Source organism: Pithys albifrons, chromosome 28 (assembly GCF_047495875.1).
Source record: "Pithys albifrons albifrons isolate INPA30051 chromosome 28, PitAlb_v1, whole genome shotgun sequence".
Classification (NCBI taxonomy): Eukaryota; Metazoa; Chordata; class Aves; order Passeriformes; family Thamnophilidae; genus Pithys; species Pithys albifrons.
This window is the reverse complement of record NC_092485.1, coordinates 6,737,105-6,755,215: the sequence shown is the minus strand read 5'-3', so window position 1 is coordinate 6,755,215 and position 18,111 is coordinate 6,737,105. Positions and strand designations below refer to the sequence as shown.

Genomic DNA, 18,111 nt, shown 5'->3' with positions numbered 1-18,111 from the left:
TTGTCTCTGACTAGTCTTTCCCACAATCTGGCTCCCTTTCTCCACCTCCTGGCAGAGATCTTACCAATATTAGAAATCCATCTTCCATCAAATATTTATTCTCATAGATTACAATCAGAATAATTCAATTACCCTACATGAAGTTCTAAGTTAGGAGCTAAGCCCATATTACCCACAGGGTTTTTTTCTAAGAGTATCTCAATTCTTGCTTTAAGTCAATGACAGCCATGTTCAGAATCTCTACAGATTAGGTCCTGAAGAGCTTCAAGTTGGGCATTAGTTTATCAGCAGCACAATCATCACAGAAAGCACTGAAGATCATCATCTCAGAACGCAACTTTCTTACTTACCCGATGGAACAGACGGTACAGCTTACCCACACTGAGGCTCCTCACACGTCACAGGGGCTTCCCTGGGCCATATAAAGAAGTATGTGATGGACTGTAAATAACAGCATTTCTGCTAAATCCTTGGTGAGAGGGACCAATACTTTAAACAAGACAGCCAACTGAACAGGATGACCATCATCCTGACAAGCCACTACATATTCTGTCACTCTCTCTTTAATTTTAGAAATGTGAAACTATAGAGTTGAGAAAATAAACATCTTGGGACCAAAAAACAAGAAGAATTTCAAGTTTTCAGTGGTCAAACAGAAGCAGTTTCCAGCTTTCTGAACACACAGAACGCACAGTCATGTTGCCTGCGACTGCAGAGGGAATCTTCTGGAACTGCACTGAATCTGGATATACTACAACCTTACCAGAGGCAAGGTAAATATACCTTGACTTATATATATATTAGTATTATCTGCAAAATCAGTAAGTCAGCAGTTGTATAGTGACATTGCAGGAGGAACACAGGCCTCAGCAAATCTGTGGGTACAACACAGAAATTATTAAGAGCCCAGAACTATCCAACAGTATCTAAACCTAGAAAATTTCTTTAACTTGCTTCCAGAATCATGCATATACAAAGATTTCAAAGAGCCTTCAGAGGCAGGAAGAAACTAGAACCAACTGTTACCTTACTTCTGCTTGCTGTCTTTAGATGTCAACAAAACTGTGATGAAAGCTGACAGCTTGAGTCCTTTCTACATCTTTGATGAGTGTGACATGCACAAAGAAGATTCAGAACCAATGCTGCTGTCTTTACAGTTCTAACATCATGATCAAAAAGCATATACATTACTTAAAGTGGGGAACCACACACATGAACTGTAAGAACTGCAGTACTACAGAGTTTTGTCTAAAATGGGAGAGGATTTGGCCTTACTTTATTTAAATCTCACCAACTCAGAAAAGAAAAACCATTTATTTAAAAAGCATGCCTGCCATTTGTAAAAAAATTTGTGTATTTAAAGTAAGTAATCACAAGCATTTGCTGGGAGATATAAATTAGTGAGGTATCTTATTATGATGAAGCAAACAATTTAGATCCCAGAAGTAAACTTTATTTTGCATTGCAGACATTATTGGCTATAATTTACAGCTAAGAAAACAGCAGGACAAAAACCTTCACAGGCTAGAAAGTTCAAGTCATAAAGAACTCATTGTGAAGGATTTCTTACATATTGCAAATCCTATTAGCAAGTATTTTAGTTGCAAGTGTCAAGATTTTTAAAATATAAAGTGCCACTCTTAATAGGGTCAAATAATGGCAACGGCTTAAAGACTTTTGCTTTGTTTCAGTGAACAATTCTTGATCTCAATTTTTCTTGAAAGAAACAAAAAAATACTGTCCAAACCAACCTACTAGCACTGAATCAGCAGACAGAAATGTAGCAACTTTTTTCTAGCTTTGAAGTCACTTTTGTTTTAATTCAGCTTCTGTCTTTGACCACAGAAATATACAGCACACAGGACTACACAGTCGAATACAACAAATCTGGAGAGAAGTTATGAGATAAAGACAACCAGAAAAAGAGGAAAGAGTACAAAGCTAAAGTACACTGAAAAGGGATGTGAAGCTGTGTCACAGCTCGAATGAGAGCCTTATTCTCATGAGTGTGTTTTGGAATTGAAATGCTCTCCAAAAGTAACACACTAAACAGAAGGCCAGCACTTCCAACACCACTTTTCATCAAGTGCTAAACGTATTTGAATTAACAGACATAAATACTAATAAATTAATAAAAGTTATTAAAATAACCAAACTGCGGTTAAAATAATAAACCTTGGTTAAGAGGTGAGCAATGTACTTTTCTCTGGCAAATAAAGTCCAATTTTTAGGCAGTGAAAAATCTTGCTAGTAGTAAATTACTCTGTTGTGTGCCTGAATGGACAAAAGCTGTTAAGAGGAACAATTCGCATCAAGTCTCAGTTCTTATTTCCTGGGGAAAATGTGACCAAATCTCGCAAAGTGCTCTCATAAATTTGCCAAAGTGTCCTACTCAGTCCACTCTGATGAGAAAAAAAAAAATTTGAAAATATGTTATTCAAGCTTGATTTTTCACATCAATACAAGCACGCTGTGAAAGAAGGCTCACAATTGGTTTACAGTCAGGCATGGAAGCAGAACCTAAACATTTCAAAGCAATTTTAATGAGAACCTTGACACGAAAGAACCTGCAAACCCAATGGTCTCACAGCATACCCTCAGGACAGAGAAGGGAGGGCAGAAGGGATGCTTCGCATTTGCTGGAAACCTGAAGCATGACAGGATTCTCAGCAGCCAGCCATACAGGTATTACTTGACTAATAAATTTAAATAAACTTAAAGGAAAGTAGCTCCCAGAAACAAACAGTACGTAACTCTAGTAATGCTAATAAACAGGAATAGATATGCAGCAAAATCAAGAACTCTCCTTATCATACTGTGAGTAAAAGAAGCCATTAATTTAAAAACAAACAAGGAAAAGGACACAACCAAACACAGAACTTACTTTCTTGTCAAATATGTGACAATGAAGAACTCTAACTTCCATTTCAAAACATACAGTACTTCTAAAGGATACGGTCTGTACCAGGAAACAATGTTCTTCCAGTCAACAGCTCAGCCATAATGCATCCCACTGACCAAATGTCAACTAAACAAAAGAGATAAAAAAACAACAAAATGCATAAAAATACAGTCTCAGTAGAATCACACTGTTCAACTACTGCAAACAACTCCATCTTTAAATAGTCTTATCACATTGAAGCAATCTGAAATACACTGCAAGCTAACAGATACTGTTCAGTAACTATGTCATCTAAAACTTTTACAAATAACAGAATACCCGATGGGGCAACTCTTCCTTCGAGAGAACTGAACACCAAAGAGCTGGGAAGGAATCTATATAATCAATGAGGAAGAAACCTGTCCAAGACAACCCTAAGGAATGACTTTGTATGTGGCATTACATAAATTCTACCCAAACAACCACTAACTGTTATACTAGAGATACAAGACAAGCCCATATACATGCAAGAAGGAAAAAAAAAGAAGGAAAAAGTTGTGATGCATGAAATTGGGGTAGCACATTATTTTGCTTGGTGCATATGCTCTCCTGTACAAGAACCATTCTCAGCCTCTGATTTTCTTCTCTGCCTGATCTGCAAGTACTGTAGGAAGTGAGGTGTGCTGGAGAGAAGATACTGGAAACTGTGAGGAGGATAAAATTGTGAAGAAGTGGCTAACAAGAGAGGAAAGGACAGGAGATTTATATGTTTTTAATCATTTCTTCATACTATAACTCCAGACATTTTTCAGTGTATTCCCGGCAGCTTCCTAGAAACTCACCTTCTCCTCACCCACACATGTGCCAGTCACTTACTTTAAAAAGCACTTGCTAGGAAAAACAATGGGTAAGTGCTGACAATATTTTGCTGATTGCAGTTTCAAAGGTTCATATTCAAAGAAGTCATGTGAATGCTATCACAATGATTCTTAACTTATACCTGATAGACTGTGGCTCAAATACCAATTCTATGACTTCCTTCTTTTAAGCTCCCTTACTGAAGCATAATTACCATGACTGCCAACTTATGCCATCAAATGGAAGGGAACATGTACAAGGACAACCTCTTTTTTCCCTATCATTCAGAAACTGAAAAACCTTGTGTTAGTTAAAGGTATTACCTGTCTGGTTGTAATGCATCCAGTTCAGCATGATCTCAGGGGCCCTGTACCACCGGGTAGCCACATAACCAGTCATCTCATCATCTGTGTGCCGGGCCAAGCCAAAATCCAGGATCTACAGGAAAGACACACCCCAACTACTGCAGTGAAATAATGCAAACCAGCAAGAGTAAACAACCAGGCAATCACTGGAATGGGTAGAGGAGAGGTAGTGGAGCTACGAAAACAGATTATGAAATGAAATTTCACAAGCTGTTAAAAGACACTAGCCTAGAGCAGGGTAGGACTCAACCATCAGAATTATTTCTTGATATCTTGTCTCCAAAACAACTAAAACCAAACCAAAGCTGTTACCTCTTCACTTTCATGATGATTCACTAAAAACACAGAAACAGATAGAGGAAACACATCCTTCCATCCCTTTACTGCTTGGACGCTTATTATTACTTTGGGTTACAGAAGTATTTTCAAAAGGAATTGTTTTGACCCTTTAATTGTAAGGGACATCCACACAGCATTCACCCAAATCTCAGTCAAACCAATCAGACCTTGTGATTACATTACCTTTAGCTCACAGTCTTCATTAACAGCTAGGTTACTAGGTTTCAAATCCTGAAAAATCAAACATCAGCATTAACGGTGTTTGTTCACAAGTCTGAAGTAGATAAAAAATATAAACGCAGACAGAAATACAGATTTTAACTGAGTTTAAATATCAACTCTGGGTAAATTATTTTATTGCAGTCAGAGGTCTCTTCTGTGGTCCTCATATACGCATAAACGCATAAAGAATTATTGCAACACCAGCGCAATATATCTGTATTTAATAGAAAAACTACTTCACAAAGATACAAGCCAAATATAGACAGAAACAGAAGTTGTGGATCTTGACAGCCACTTTCCATGTTTAATCTTATTACTATTTAAGCAAATTAATTCTTGGAAAATTTCTTCTGCCTTCTATTGGTGCTACCTTGTACGATTCTGTGCTTCATTTTTTAAAGACATTGTTTCCTGTACCAAAATAATTCTAGAATAAATACTCACCCTGTGTATTATGTCAGCTGAATGGATGTACTGTAAAAAAAGATGACAGTTTTTATATAATAGTCCAAGTAGCCTCTTTCTCATTTCTTCAGTAGAAAATACTACCCTACCCCAGCCCACACAATTCAAATTCTACAGCTTGTCTGCAGAAGGAAATGTCTGTGTGTCTGTGAGTTACAAGCAGATGTTGCAGTTTGTCTCTCGTTAGGAATACTCAGGAGTGCTGCCACCTGAGTGAAACAACACAAGTAAATAAAACTGAAGAAAATTCATAGTCAGAGCAGAAGGCATCAGTTCATCATTTTCCAGACTCTGCCCACAGGAATACACAAAAATGATAGGTAACCTTGCTGACATAAAGCTCCTAAGAGCTATGAAGTGAAAGAACAACAGTAAGTTAACCTACAATACATTAGGAAAGTTACAGAAGCCCCATTGTGTACTCATCTGAACCTCTGAGGATGTAACATTCATCAAGAACTTGCACCTCCTGTTGATGAGTATTTGGGTAGGACAGGTGCACGCACCTTCAGTCCCCGAAGAATCTGGTATATAAGAAACTGCACGTGGTCATCAGTGAGCTTCTGGCATTTCACAATGTTGTTCAGATCTGCTCCCATAAGGTGTGTCACCAAGTACCTATTAACAGAAGGAAACACATGAGCTATGAAGCAATCTCTTCAACAGGTTTAGGATAAAAATCCCTATGCATCTCCAGCAGCAGGGCTGAATGTCCCAAAGCATGCTGATGAATGAAATGCAGTCCACAACACTTCAAATAATGTAGCAGATTAGTACAATAATCCCAACAGCACTGGTCAGTAAAACATATCACAAGAACAAGTTTGACAAGTACAATAGCTTAGGATGTCCTACTATCTTGGTGTTGGAATTCAAAATTATTTGTGAATGAAGGCAGACAAATTAAGGTGGCAACTGGAGACATAGGGAAGATACAAAAGACATTTTGTTGCAGTCTTCAGAGAAGTTACCTACACATCATTGAATTCTTCTAGTGACTTAGCAGGGGTGAACACATCCAACAAGCCGATCACCTAGGAAGAAAAGAGTAAAGAGAAAAGCTGTGATATATATTTATAGGATGATAGTTACTAAGACCCTTTGTGGCATAGAAGCTGCTCCTTCCAGTAGATGTTTCATTTCCATCTGCTCAGTGTTGTGCTTTATGCAAGCTAACAATGCCTCCTGGAACTTGAAAATATAATGCAGACACACTTGAGTGCTCTACAGGGTTCATTTACTTGCTCAAGACCATCATGAACTAGACTAGACACAGGATACAGAAAACCACCTTTATGTTCAAGCCCCTTAAACTGCCACACCTTCCAGATTTGCTGGTGTGTTCTGTGCCATGTAAAAACAAGCGTTTTTCTTCCAAACCAAGATCTGAGTAGTCATGACAGTAGCACATGATGCCTGTCTGAACCAGCTCCATGCATCTCTGCACCTGCATGATTTTTAAATCACAACCTAACCAACCTTCCCACAAATAGATGATGGTATGAAGTGACAATATATATATCCAGACATTAAGAGAATATTAAGATTTTTTTAATACAAAAATGGTTATTGTGGGGGTTTTGTGTTTTGTTGGTTTGGGGTTTTTTTACTCTGCATGCTATTTTACAGCTACAATCCCTTGGACGACTGCAAGCTTTGTATTTAGCATTAGGAAAAAATCACACGCAGCAAGATCCTTAAATACAATCCTGATGGATTCTCCCTGGATAGTCCAACTCCAGACAAACATTTCATACCCTCTCCCCCAACTTACGTTTTCGTGTTTCATGTGCTTAAGCAGCCGCAGCTCTCGGTAGGTCCTCTTGGCGTGGATGATGGACTGGAACGGCCGGGACAGCTTCTTCACAGCCACGCGCAGCCCAGTCTTCGTGTCAAAGGCAGAACTACAACAAACAGTGCTCAAATCATCCACATGAATTCTTTGTCAACGCCTTCAAATCCACACTTAACAACTCTAGACTGCAGCTATCTAGACACTAAGTCACAGTCAACACCATTTCACTATTTCTCCACTTCTGTGAGGAAAACAATTTCTGGGTATCCTGGTCCATAATCTGCATTGCTACCCAAAATCTCCATATATTTATACAACTGTTTGTTTCTACAGAAAATGTGTAAGAGATGGGTCTTGTCCACACAGTAAAAGGAAACTCTGTAGACAAAAAAAAATGTTTATGACTTTGCTGTCCAAAGTGCTCTTGAACATAACTATGTAATAAAGCTCTGAAAAGAGGAAGAGTACTTGTAAATATCACTATTATGAACACACTTTCATACATCACACTTCATCACAAAATGCTATGCTCAAAATACTGTTGTTCATGAATTTAAGCCCATACAAAAAGCTGAGACTTGTGCCTAATAAAATCAATTATGATTGTTATGAACTATGATTGAAGCTGAAGCCAAATTTCTTTGGTAAATCACATCCAATTCTAAAGTTCTGTTACACAAAAATGCATGTGAATAAATGATAATCAGCTGTACATTACCAAAACTTGTCCCTTTAGCAGAAACTTTATACATACAAATAGTTTGTGGGGGTTTTTTGATACATTGTACTGTAAAATTATCTTTTCTTAAGTAAGTCCTTATATAACTTATAAAGCTCTGGTCTGTCCAAAAGGAAGGAGGATGTGAAATCCAGGTAACACTTGACTCAAGAAAACAAACATGGGGGAAAAATGGAATGGAGAAAGTCACAGAAGGACATATTTTTTAATTTTTCCTGCTGCATTATGACTCAGGTGAACACCTGCTTCCATTTGAAAGTGCATTTAAAAGTGAGGATGCACTAGTTCTTGATAAACATCAAGCAAAAAGGAATGCTACACATTTTATAAATGTAAGGTGTGAAATGTAAAGCCTAACAGAAAGCTCAAAATAATCAAAAAAGCAGTCCTGGAACAAACCCACAACTGTAAGTGCAACCTGCAATGCCCACACCCACCAGAGGAGCTACTGGAAATAAAAGTAGTTTATTTCTGAAGGAATCAACTGGAATTAACCTGCAAAAAGACTCTTTATCTCAAAGTTGCTCAGTTTTCAAGGAACTTGGCAAAGGAGGCTCATGAGAAATAGAAAGGAGAGTGTCAGTGCCCTCCTCCGAGCAGGGACCCGTCCCCGGGGCCTGCAGAGAAGGAAACACCCCCGCGCACAGGGGGAAGCAACTCCTTCTCTGTAAGGGGCCGGCACACAGGGGAAGGAGCTCTCTGGAAAACACACGGAGTGCAGACGGCAGGTCACAGGAGCACCAACCTGCCCAGCTGAATGACTCAAGCTACATCCCACTGCCTCAGAGAACACCCGTGAGCAACCACTTCACACACACGTTATCCTTTACACTTTGCATTTGTTTTTTAATCTTGATTTGAAATTGGCAAGTTCTCACACGTCACTAGAAAAATCAATATTTAAGCTGCAACACTTCATGAAATGTAGAATTCCATTTTTTTAAGCCTCACATACACCATTTTGCAATATGCCAATATCCCTAATTTGGTCCAAAATTAGATGACAATATCTTACTGATACATAAGGTCTTTTCCAGGACTCAGAGCAAAAATAAGATTAGTTATAATAATTCAACACATGCTGTTGTGAATTAGTCATGGATCATTACCAGTTGACAAACATTTCAGGTACAAAATGTAGCACAGATCAGTAACACTTTCATCTTACAAAGGGGAGATCCCCAGCACCTTTTAGCCACATCCACAGCTCCTGACTCAAATTTCTCTCTTGGTTTCTCCGATTTTAAGATTTCAGAGCATACTATCAGACATAATATATGCTGCTTCAGGATCCAAATGAAATTCATTTTCACCTTTTTTTAAATGACAATTTTGGGGTCATATCAAGTCGTTATGCTGCTATAGTAGCTGCATAATGCCCAAGTGGAATTGCACTCAGCAGTGTGCACAAGTACAGGAAAGAAAATTTTGTATTACTGCACATTCCCAATCTAGACTTACTCTTAAAGTCAGAAGACTAAGTTTGGTTATATTTGAGGCCTAAAGACTATTTCCCTACAGATAAAAGCATGCTGAGTAATTTTTTTGCCAATATACATAATTGCCTGATGGTTCTCACAGAGCTACAGAACAGCTGTGAGTTGGAGAGCATTTTAAAGAACACTAAGCTGGCTTCCACCACAGACTTGATACAGCTGCATTACCCTGATCATGTTTCAGCTAATGAAGCCCAATTGAGAAAAAAGGTGCATGGCCCACAGTTTTAAATCTCTTTGAAACAGGATCAGCACAAATTCAGAATTTATTATACATTTTTAACCTCTTACAATAGTACTGGTGACCTCGCCCCAAGCAAGTTAGAGTTACAATTCTGAGCTAACCTGAACTGAATCCAGAACATAAGAGGTAGAATAAAACAAATATTTTAGAGAACCTACACACTGACCCCACATAGATCCTAGAAGTAACACCTGAGGTAGTCTGAGAAACCAAAGTATGCAAAATTACTTATGAACACAATTTATTTACATACTAGATAATCAGAACATTAATTTCTGTGCAAAGATATTTTGCTAAGTAGTGTGCTACACATTGCTAGAGCAAACACCCAAGCTAACAGAATCTCTTAAGTGGCACCTTTGAAGATAATTTATGCACCCCTAGTCACTGACAGAAAAACACAGTTCTTAGTACCTGACAGTTTATTATTAACACCAACCACTTTTGGGTTCAACCTGTACCTGCATTCAGTCAGCTACCCTCCCAACATACTATCAAAGCTGTACATTTTATTCTCCTCTGCTACATTAGTTTCTGCTTCTAAGAAAGCTGCAATAAAAGTCTCCCTATAGGACAGATGTCCCCACACTAATTTCACTTCTTAATATGCAAAATTCCATAAAGCTTGAACTCACCAGCAGTTTCAGAGCTTTTTTGTGCCTGCCCTTCTCCTCCTCAATTCCCCCTTCCTCACACATCTGCTAATCCTGCCTGTGTGGCTGCTTCATCCCACTCAGTTTTCCAGTTCTTTTCCTCTCACTCCTCCCGTCTCTCCCACACCTGACAGAAGCAGCAGGTTCCTTCAACACGGCCTGCTCTGGAGTCACTTGTGCACTTTGATGAGATATTAGAAAAAAACCACAGAGGAACTGATACGACAGAGGTGATATTTAGGGTTGTTACTTAATTTCCTCTTGAGCCTAATGATTTAAATTCTTTTGAATCCATATGTTTATCTGGGAATTATTTCAATATCCAAGAAATTCAGACTCACTGTTAGTACAGCCGTGGGTTGAAGTGGGAAGACATCACAGGTTTTGGAAGGATTGTATCACCTGACAAGCTCCCAAGTTAAAAAAAAAAGGCAACAAAAATCTTATGTAAGATTTTAAGCAAGAGTAAGTGTTGGCTGTTCAATTGCTTTCCAAATTAGTTAAGGCCACAGAGATAGCTTGCAAAGCAAATAAACCAGACCCCATTACTTTACAAAGGTATCGATATAAGACATAAAGAGCTGCTAAAAATACGATGAAATAAACTAAGAGTATACCAAGTGTGCCTTCACAGCATTTGAGAAATTGATGGCAGAAACTGTGGAAACAAACACTGCTTTGCTTAGCTCAGAGCTGGCTGCACTAATGCCATGTGCTCAGACTTCTCTCCAGCACACACAAGAAATGCAGCAATCCTCCAGTCAACCTGCGAGTCACCCCTCAATTCCACCTTTGCTCAGCAACTTCCCACTGATGTTGTATTGTCTGGGTCCCTCTCCTTCTTAAATGCAATATTACAAGACTGATACATCAGGAACCCTTTTTTCAGTGCAGGCCTGGTTACAAAATCCTTTTCAGGCAAAAGACTATGTTGCATTAAGATACAAAACCGTTGCAAGAATAAATGAAATAGCATTTCACACAACAGATACATCAATTGCTACACGTCTTAGGAAGAATCAATCCCGGGAGACATACAGATTTTTCTTGAAGTTTTGTAACTGCATGCCTACTTGAATCTCCACATACTGGCAGTTCTTAAAAACTGGATCCTGAAAAACACCTGAACAGGCCATTTGAACATCCTTCTTCCAACACTGGACACCACCCTCCAAAGAACACTGCAACATTTGTTCTGACTTTAGGTACATGGCATAGGCTGCCTGCAGAAAATTCCTCTCTCCATCCACTGACTATACAACAGTCAAGATCATGTATCAAGGTGTTCCAAGTCACACTCACAACAGACATTCAAAGCAGCTGACAGCTCCACAGCCAAAATGACTCATTTCCTGGCTTAATTCTGTCTTTGTTATACATTTGTCCCTCCACTTTCCAGAAACTCCTCATTTTCAAATGCCTCATCTTGACAACTAAATGAACAACAGAGACATTTATTACATTTGAATATAATAATGCAGCAAACATACACAGAAGTTTATTTAACCATTTGGTTTAAGGGTGGTTAAAACCCCACTATTCACTATCCCAACAAAGATACACCAAACTCAAAGTCTCAAATGAAACCAGGTGACTTCTTACTGGGGAGGGAAAAAAACCTCTAAAGGCACAGAGATCAGAACAAGTCACTGGAGGAATATCCTAAATAATATGAATCACCACTTGTAGTTTAATAAATTTGCATAAATATGTGAAGGCTTTTGTTTGCTGTTTTGTTGATTTTTTAAATTCCAACGTACTTTTCATATCACTGGTATTTTTTAAATACATCTTTTCTGAAACCTTTGTTTAGAAGAACATACAAGAAGCCATTAACAAGGACTGTAAAAAGACTCATGTGCCACGTTTGAAATTGCTTTCAATACAAAACTGTTTCATCTGGTCTAAACACAGTTGCACAATCTTCAAAAGTTTTGACACAGCAAAACAGGAAATTCATGATGCAAACTCTTCAGTTACTGGTTGTGAAAACAAACTTTGGAAGTGGAGATTGTGAGGAGGGGGAAAAGGGGAGTGGGCTAAACAATGTATGATCAGCCTTAAAATACAATGCACAAAGCACTGAGCAAATTAATTTACCATTACATTTTAGAAGTTACATAACTCTGTGACACAGGGGTATTTATAAGTTACATCAATAAGGCACTTCTTTCACCAAACAAAACCTGACTATTCCCTTCTAATCAAAACCATTCTGTGATTTTATTTAAAAAACAAACAAAAAATAATCAGCAAGTATACTGGTTAATCTTGCCACAAAATCGACTAGCCTTTCTTTCTTTTATGAGACGTGAGCACTTGCATACTTGAGGCACGACATTTTAAGAAATACTTGTCATTTCAGCTCAACTTACCAACAATTCTCTAACTGAAGAACAGCTGAGAGCATTTCATTAGAACTGTAGCACATGCAAAATTCTTTACTACAGAATGCTGTATGCAACCCTCCTTACAACAAAATTTTGATTCTGATATAAATTTGGACACTGTGTTAAGGAAAAAATATGCAGCTGTGTAATCATTCTGTACCCATAGCTGAAAATTCTGATCACGCTTTGACAGAACCCCAGAACACAGAATAAAAACCAGAATGTTTGCCTGGAAGATGCTTCTTAGTAAAAGGAGACAGTAATTTGTGACCACTACCCAGCTCTGCTAAGTGACTGCTGAAGTCGAGATGCCAAACCCATTCCAACACCACCCTGTTTTTAAGATTAAGCAATGTATGCAACTCCATCTGTGTTTAATGATCCAACATCCTTTACCAGAGCAAGAACAAATGAAGGGTGTACTGTATTTCACACATGTAGCCTGTTTTGTTCCTATTAGGCAAGAGTTAAAAACTAAACTCTTCGAGCTCGCCGTATTTCTGCAGGTCTCACACCGGAACTTTACTCTCCCAGGGAGCACATATTGCAGCAATTCTGTCCTCCTATAGCAACAAAAAGAGTTTTCCTGCGTTCATCTCCTATTGCCAAGAAAATCTCGGTACCTGTAAACCCACTATAACAAGTCAGAGACACAGTAACAGCCCTCGTAGCCTTCCCTCTACTTCTCGCTGTCTATCAACAAATTCCAGTTAAAGATACAATTACCTCAAATATAATCTATCCGTCAGGTCCAGACAGAAACTGCGACAAGAGCTGCCAGGCCCTTAGCTCTGCAAAGCCAGCTATGGGGAACCTACCAGGCTCCATCCCTCTCCAGCTCCCACTTACTGACTACAAGGCAGAGCGAAGTATGCCTGTGTGAGACCATTCGGAGCGGGGGGGCCGGAGACGACACATTATCATCTTCCCCTGCAAAAATGTTTCAGTGCCACCTGCCATGTGGTGTAATCCCTAATGCATTCCAAAGATAAGGCTGCGGCTTCCCGGCACTATCGCTCTTAAATGGTGAGGAAAAATGATTACCAGGAGACGGTAAAAAACGGAGGGAGAGGCACTCCAGTAGGGCAAGCAAGCTCCGCTCCCCGCCGTGTCGCCCCGCACGAATCCGACCGAGGGTGCCTTGCAGGGCACAGTGGGAGGCAGCGACCTCCGCCGCACACCCCACCCCTTCCCAACACTCACCAGACGGAGCCGTAGGCCCCGGAGCCGACCGGGGAGAGGTTCTGGTAGCGCTCGGGCACCTCCCACACCGTCTTGTTCAGCTCCTGCCGGTAGAACTTTGGCCGCTCCTGAGACATCTCGGCTGCGGAGCCCGCCCCGCCCGGCCCGGCGGGAGGGGGAGGCTCTGCCCGCGGCTGCAGCAGCGGCAGCAGCAGCAGCACCGCCACTACCTCCTTCTGAAGCAGGGACTTTTTCCTTCCTTCCTTCCTTCCTCCTTCCTTCCTCCTTCCTTCCCTCCCCGCCTCGCTGCTCCCCGCGCGGGGGCGGCCCCGCAGCAGTGACGGCCCCGCAGCCGCCACCGGCCCCTCACGCCCCGCCCGCCCGCGCTGCCCCGCTCCGAGAGGCGAGCGGGGCGAAGCCGAACGCGGCCCTGTCACTGCCCTCCCGCCCCGCTCCCCTCCCCGGGCGGTGCCGCCAGGGGCTGGATGGCCCCGTGAAGCGCCGCGCGGGTCGCGCAGCCAGCAGCGAACGAGGCGCAGGCGCGGGGAGGGGATACGCTCCCACGGCAGGTAGGACGGCGCAGGCGACGCCTCCGTCCGGCCCGGCCCCGGATCCCGCACGGCCCGGCCCCGGATCCCGCACGGCCCAGCCCCGGATCCCGCACGGCCCAGCCCCGGATCCCGCACGGCCCGGCCCCGGATCCCGCACGGCCCAGCCCCGGATCCCGCACGGCCCAGCCCCGGATCCCGCCCGGCCCGGCCCGGCCCGGCCTCGGATCCCGCCCGGCCCAGCGCTCGTCACGGCCGCGCTCGCGAGAGCTCCGGTGCCGAGGGCACAGATGCCCCAATATGGAGCGCGCGCGGGGGGCTCTCGCGAGAGCGGCCCGGGGGCGGGGGCGCGCCGGGCCGGGCCGGTCCTGCCGCCGCCGGGCCCGCTCGGCCCTTCTGCGCTGCGTCCCCGCGGCTGGGCTGGAAGTAAACAAGGCTACTAGATCAAAAACCGCAGCTACGGCAGCACTTCTGCAGGCGCAGTAACAGCCTGCCAGGCTGTATCCCAGGGGAGCTCTGGTGCTTCTGAAGCCTTGCAAGGCAGTATTAGTTGTTCTTGTAAACTTCCTAAGGACACTTTGTTCGCTTCCAGGGCTATCAAGCCGGGAGCGAGAGCGAGAGCTGAGCTCTCCCTCCACAGATTTCCCGGTGTCCTGACCTTCTTCTGTGTGCTTGAAGAATAAACTACTTCTCAATACTGTGAGAAACAGTCTCAACCTCGTAGGTTTTTAATTAAAATTTATTATACGATAAAAGCAATTTCAGCGTGCTGGGTACAATGGATGCAAGCACTGCTCGCCATCACACCCCGAACACACTGTAATTCTAACATTTATTTAGTCTCATACACAGATTCATTTGACTCATGCATAAACATTTTAAGTACATTGTTAAGCAGTTTAACACAGACTACCATAGCTAAGTCACTCTTACAACCCTAGTGATAACCCCACCATAAAGTCATAGGTAGTATTATTGAAAACTTTATAATTCCACTTGATGTTTAGTAAGAAAATCTCTTTCATTTTTTCACCTAACTCATTGTTTAAAAAGCATGTCTGCCTTGCTTCCTCATAATCTTTTCCCCATTTCTTTTCCACTTCTCTATCTCACGTGTTTTCTCTGTTCTCCGTGTTGTATCCACTTGGCCCAGCACATGGTCATCCTGGACAATGAAATCATGGAAAGGGACTCAGCTCTATAACGTTCACTGGCGTGAGTCCCCCCAGTCACTGTTCACGGTTCAAGGCTGCAAGAAGCCCTGGGCAGATGTCACTTATATTTGGGTTGTACATAGGAAATCATCAACATTGCCAGGGAATTAAAAAGGGAAAGAAGGAACACTGGGCAGTGGGGTTAGTCAGAGTTTAGCTACTGGAAGTTCTGATTCAAGAACATAGATGTGAAATAAATCATGTAGGTCAAGTCCTGATTCAGTCCACTTACTACATAAGGTAACACAGGGAACAGTTGCGTTTTGGGAGGTGGGATAGGTGTAAACTGCAGTGGTAAGGGATTTTAGTGAAGGTTACTGTGTAGAGTTTTTTATTGTAGAGAAAACTGAATCCTGGAACACTCAAACCTTTTGTATTGAAAGACAGGAAAAAGTGAAAGCCCAAATGGCATTGTGTAGTTCTCAGACCACATATACTTCCCTGCATTGTTTTGGACAGTGGCTTCACGCCAAGCTACCCTCAGCTCTGTTCAAAACGAGTAATGTAAAACCCCTGAAAAGTATAGCCCTAATTTCCAGATTCTGTTGCCTCTCCTATGGTAGCCTTAAGATGAAATGGCATTCCTAGCTGTTAGCATCATCAAAAGTCTCCACTGAAAACTTAAGAAATCTTTTTTCTTGTCTTGTTCAGCAAGGTTCCAATCTTCCCTTCCTACCTCCATGACTCTGTAGTTTAGCACCAGGGGACAAATTAGATGTCAGTATGTTAGCATGCAAATTACAGTATTTGTGCTGCCAAACGAATACCTTGCTGAGAGGAAATCCAGTCAATCCTGATCTTTTTCCCTTACAGTTGTGTGGTGCCATAACTTTGCTCCCACGTACACACAAGGCTTCTGTGTTTAGCCAAGCACAGATCACTGGACATGGGCTGTGAAGTACAAAGCATGTACTTTATAGCCAAGTATTCCACCTATACCTCTAAGAAACCACAGAAGTCAGAGTTTAAAGGCCTGTCTGTAATCTTGTGTTTGTTGGCAGCCTGACATTCCCATCTGACATAGTTGCAAAAATGACAGTTCTGTGCGTGCAACAAGGTTCTCATGTTCTTTACCGCTAGTGGGATGCCAACCATGTTTTCCTAGCAGGGCATGCTGCAGAACCCCAGGCTGCTCTCCCCACTGCACTGAATTAGAGGATACACGTCCCCAGACGTGCACATTTTCATTGATGATGGTGCAGTGTGCATGTAACCAGGCCCAGCTCTGTTGTGGTTTTAGTCACATGCCACTCTTGTACATAAATAGCTGCAGAAGATACAGAGCAGCTGAGGAAGCTCAGGCGTCATGCAGAGCATGGCAGAAGCAGTTCTTGGGGCCGTGCATGGCAGCGCATCACACGGCGCAGGAAGCGAGGAGGAAAGACCAGATAAACCACTTACACCTGGGCAAAGTCTGGGGACATTTATCCTGCTCTAAAAATTGGTGCCAAGCTGGTTGTGGAAAGATGAGTGCATATTGGCTTAGGCCTGGCTCAGCAACCCTGTGCTGGTGCTACCCTGTTTTCCATTCCCAAATTAAAAAAGCAGGAAAGAAACATGGCAAGAGGGAAGATGCTCAGTAGTATCTTGTTTCTGTAGCCGACCTCTGTGGAAGGCTCCTCATTCAGATTGTGGTGGCAACTACTGTTAGAGGGAATACAATCCCAGTCTGCATGTGTGCTTCACTGGGGCTTTCCAAATCCATCCAGTGGGACCAGGGAACTGAGCAGTTTGGCAGGTGCAAGCACACACCTTGCTAAAGCCAACAGCATGTGTCACTTTGTACAACTATGGGATGACAGACAGGCTACCTATAAACTGAGCTATAATAGTTTCTGTGGTCTGTTAATTTCTTCTTTGAGGGAGGACGTTGCTGTTCATTGCCAGCAGAGGGGGGCTCCATCACACCTTGAGGTCTTTCAGCTCAATCTTACCTTGAACACCGTAATTTAGCAGAGGCTGAAATTTGTCCCTCTGTTATCACAAAACCTTGTGTGAGTGTCTCACATAAAACAGACAGATGACCTAAACATCTGATGGTTGTAGTGATAGAGCAACAATTAGAATTATAAAAAGGATCTTTCTGTCTTCCGAAATTGCATACATGCATACCTGCCTTTCCCTAAAAATATTCATGATCTGATGCCAGAGGACCCAGCTCTTGGGAATGCTTAAAATGTCCCAGAACTCAAAACTAGACCAGACATCGCTCATGCTTTGGGCCCAGCTGATGACTGACTGTCTCTGTGGCTTCCTGAGAGGAACAGGGGGCCAGAACCCCCGACAGACACCTGGTAGAGTATGTCATGTGCTTATAACAGAGCTGCAAGCAGTTTCCAGGAGTAAAATGCAAAACTGCACATCGGAGAATCTACAGAAGTTCTAAGGCGAATATATAACCACCTTAAACACAGGTATTTGTTCAGTGCATGCAGCAAAAAGTCTGAACGGGCCAGCAGCTGAAAAGGTTTTTTCCATGGTCGTTATTAAAGAAATGATTTAATATTAAGAATCTCTAACAGGCACTACATTCCGCTAGGGACGCACCATTTCACGCAGCGCTTCAGGGCGCAAATCTTCGTGCGCAGAGGAGCGGCGGGCGCGGGAGCGCCAAGCGGAGCTCGGGACGCGACACGCGCGGGGACAGGCGGCACTCGCGGCCTTTGCCCGCCGGGCCGCTCTCGAGCGCCACTGCCGGAGCCGCCGAGAGCGCGCGGGGC

General features: G+C 42.4%; 1 protein-coding gene across 3 annotated transcripts in view; it reads right to left on the bottom strand.

Annotated features, from left to right (window-relative positions):
- Positions 1-14,382, bottom strand: part of MAPK14 (mitogen-activated protein kinase 14) — a 30,157-nt gene extending 15,775 nt beyond the window's left edge. For 2 of the 3 annotated variants that reach the window (XR_011699790.1, XM_071578694.1), the window contains exons 1-8: positions 13,651-14,380; positions 6,905-7,034; positions 6,106-6,164; positions 5,637-5,748; positions 5,110-5,139; positions 4,627-4,674; positions 4,063-4,177; positions 2,957-3,028 (exon numbers count right to left, since the gene is read on the bottom strand). Coding sequence is in view for 2 of the 3 variants with exons in the window: in XM_071578694.1 (XP_071434795.1) it covers positions 2,957-3,028; positions 4,063-4,177; positions 4,627-4,674; positions 5,110-5,139; positions 5,637-5,748; positions 6,106-6,164; positions 6,905-7,034; positions 13,651-13,766 (682 nt within the window). In the remaining variant the exon portion in view is untranslated. Of the gene's footprint in view, positions 1-2,956; positions 3,029-4,062; positions 4,178-4,626; positions 4,675-5,109; positions 5,140-5,636; positions 5,749-6,105; positions 6,165-6,904; positions 7,035-13,650 lie in introns of all 3 variants that reach the window. The other variant, XM_071578695.1, reaches the window with a different exon arrangement.
- Between the last annotated feature and the right edge of the window lie 3,729 nt (positions 14,383-18,111).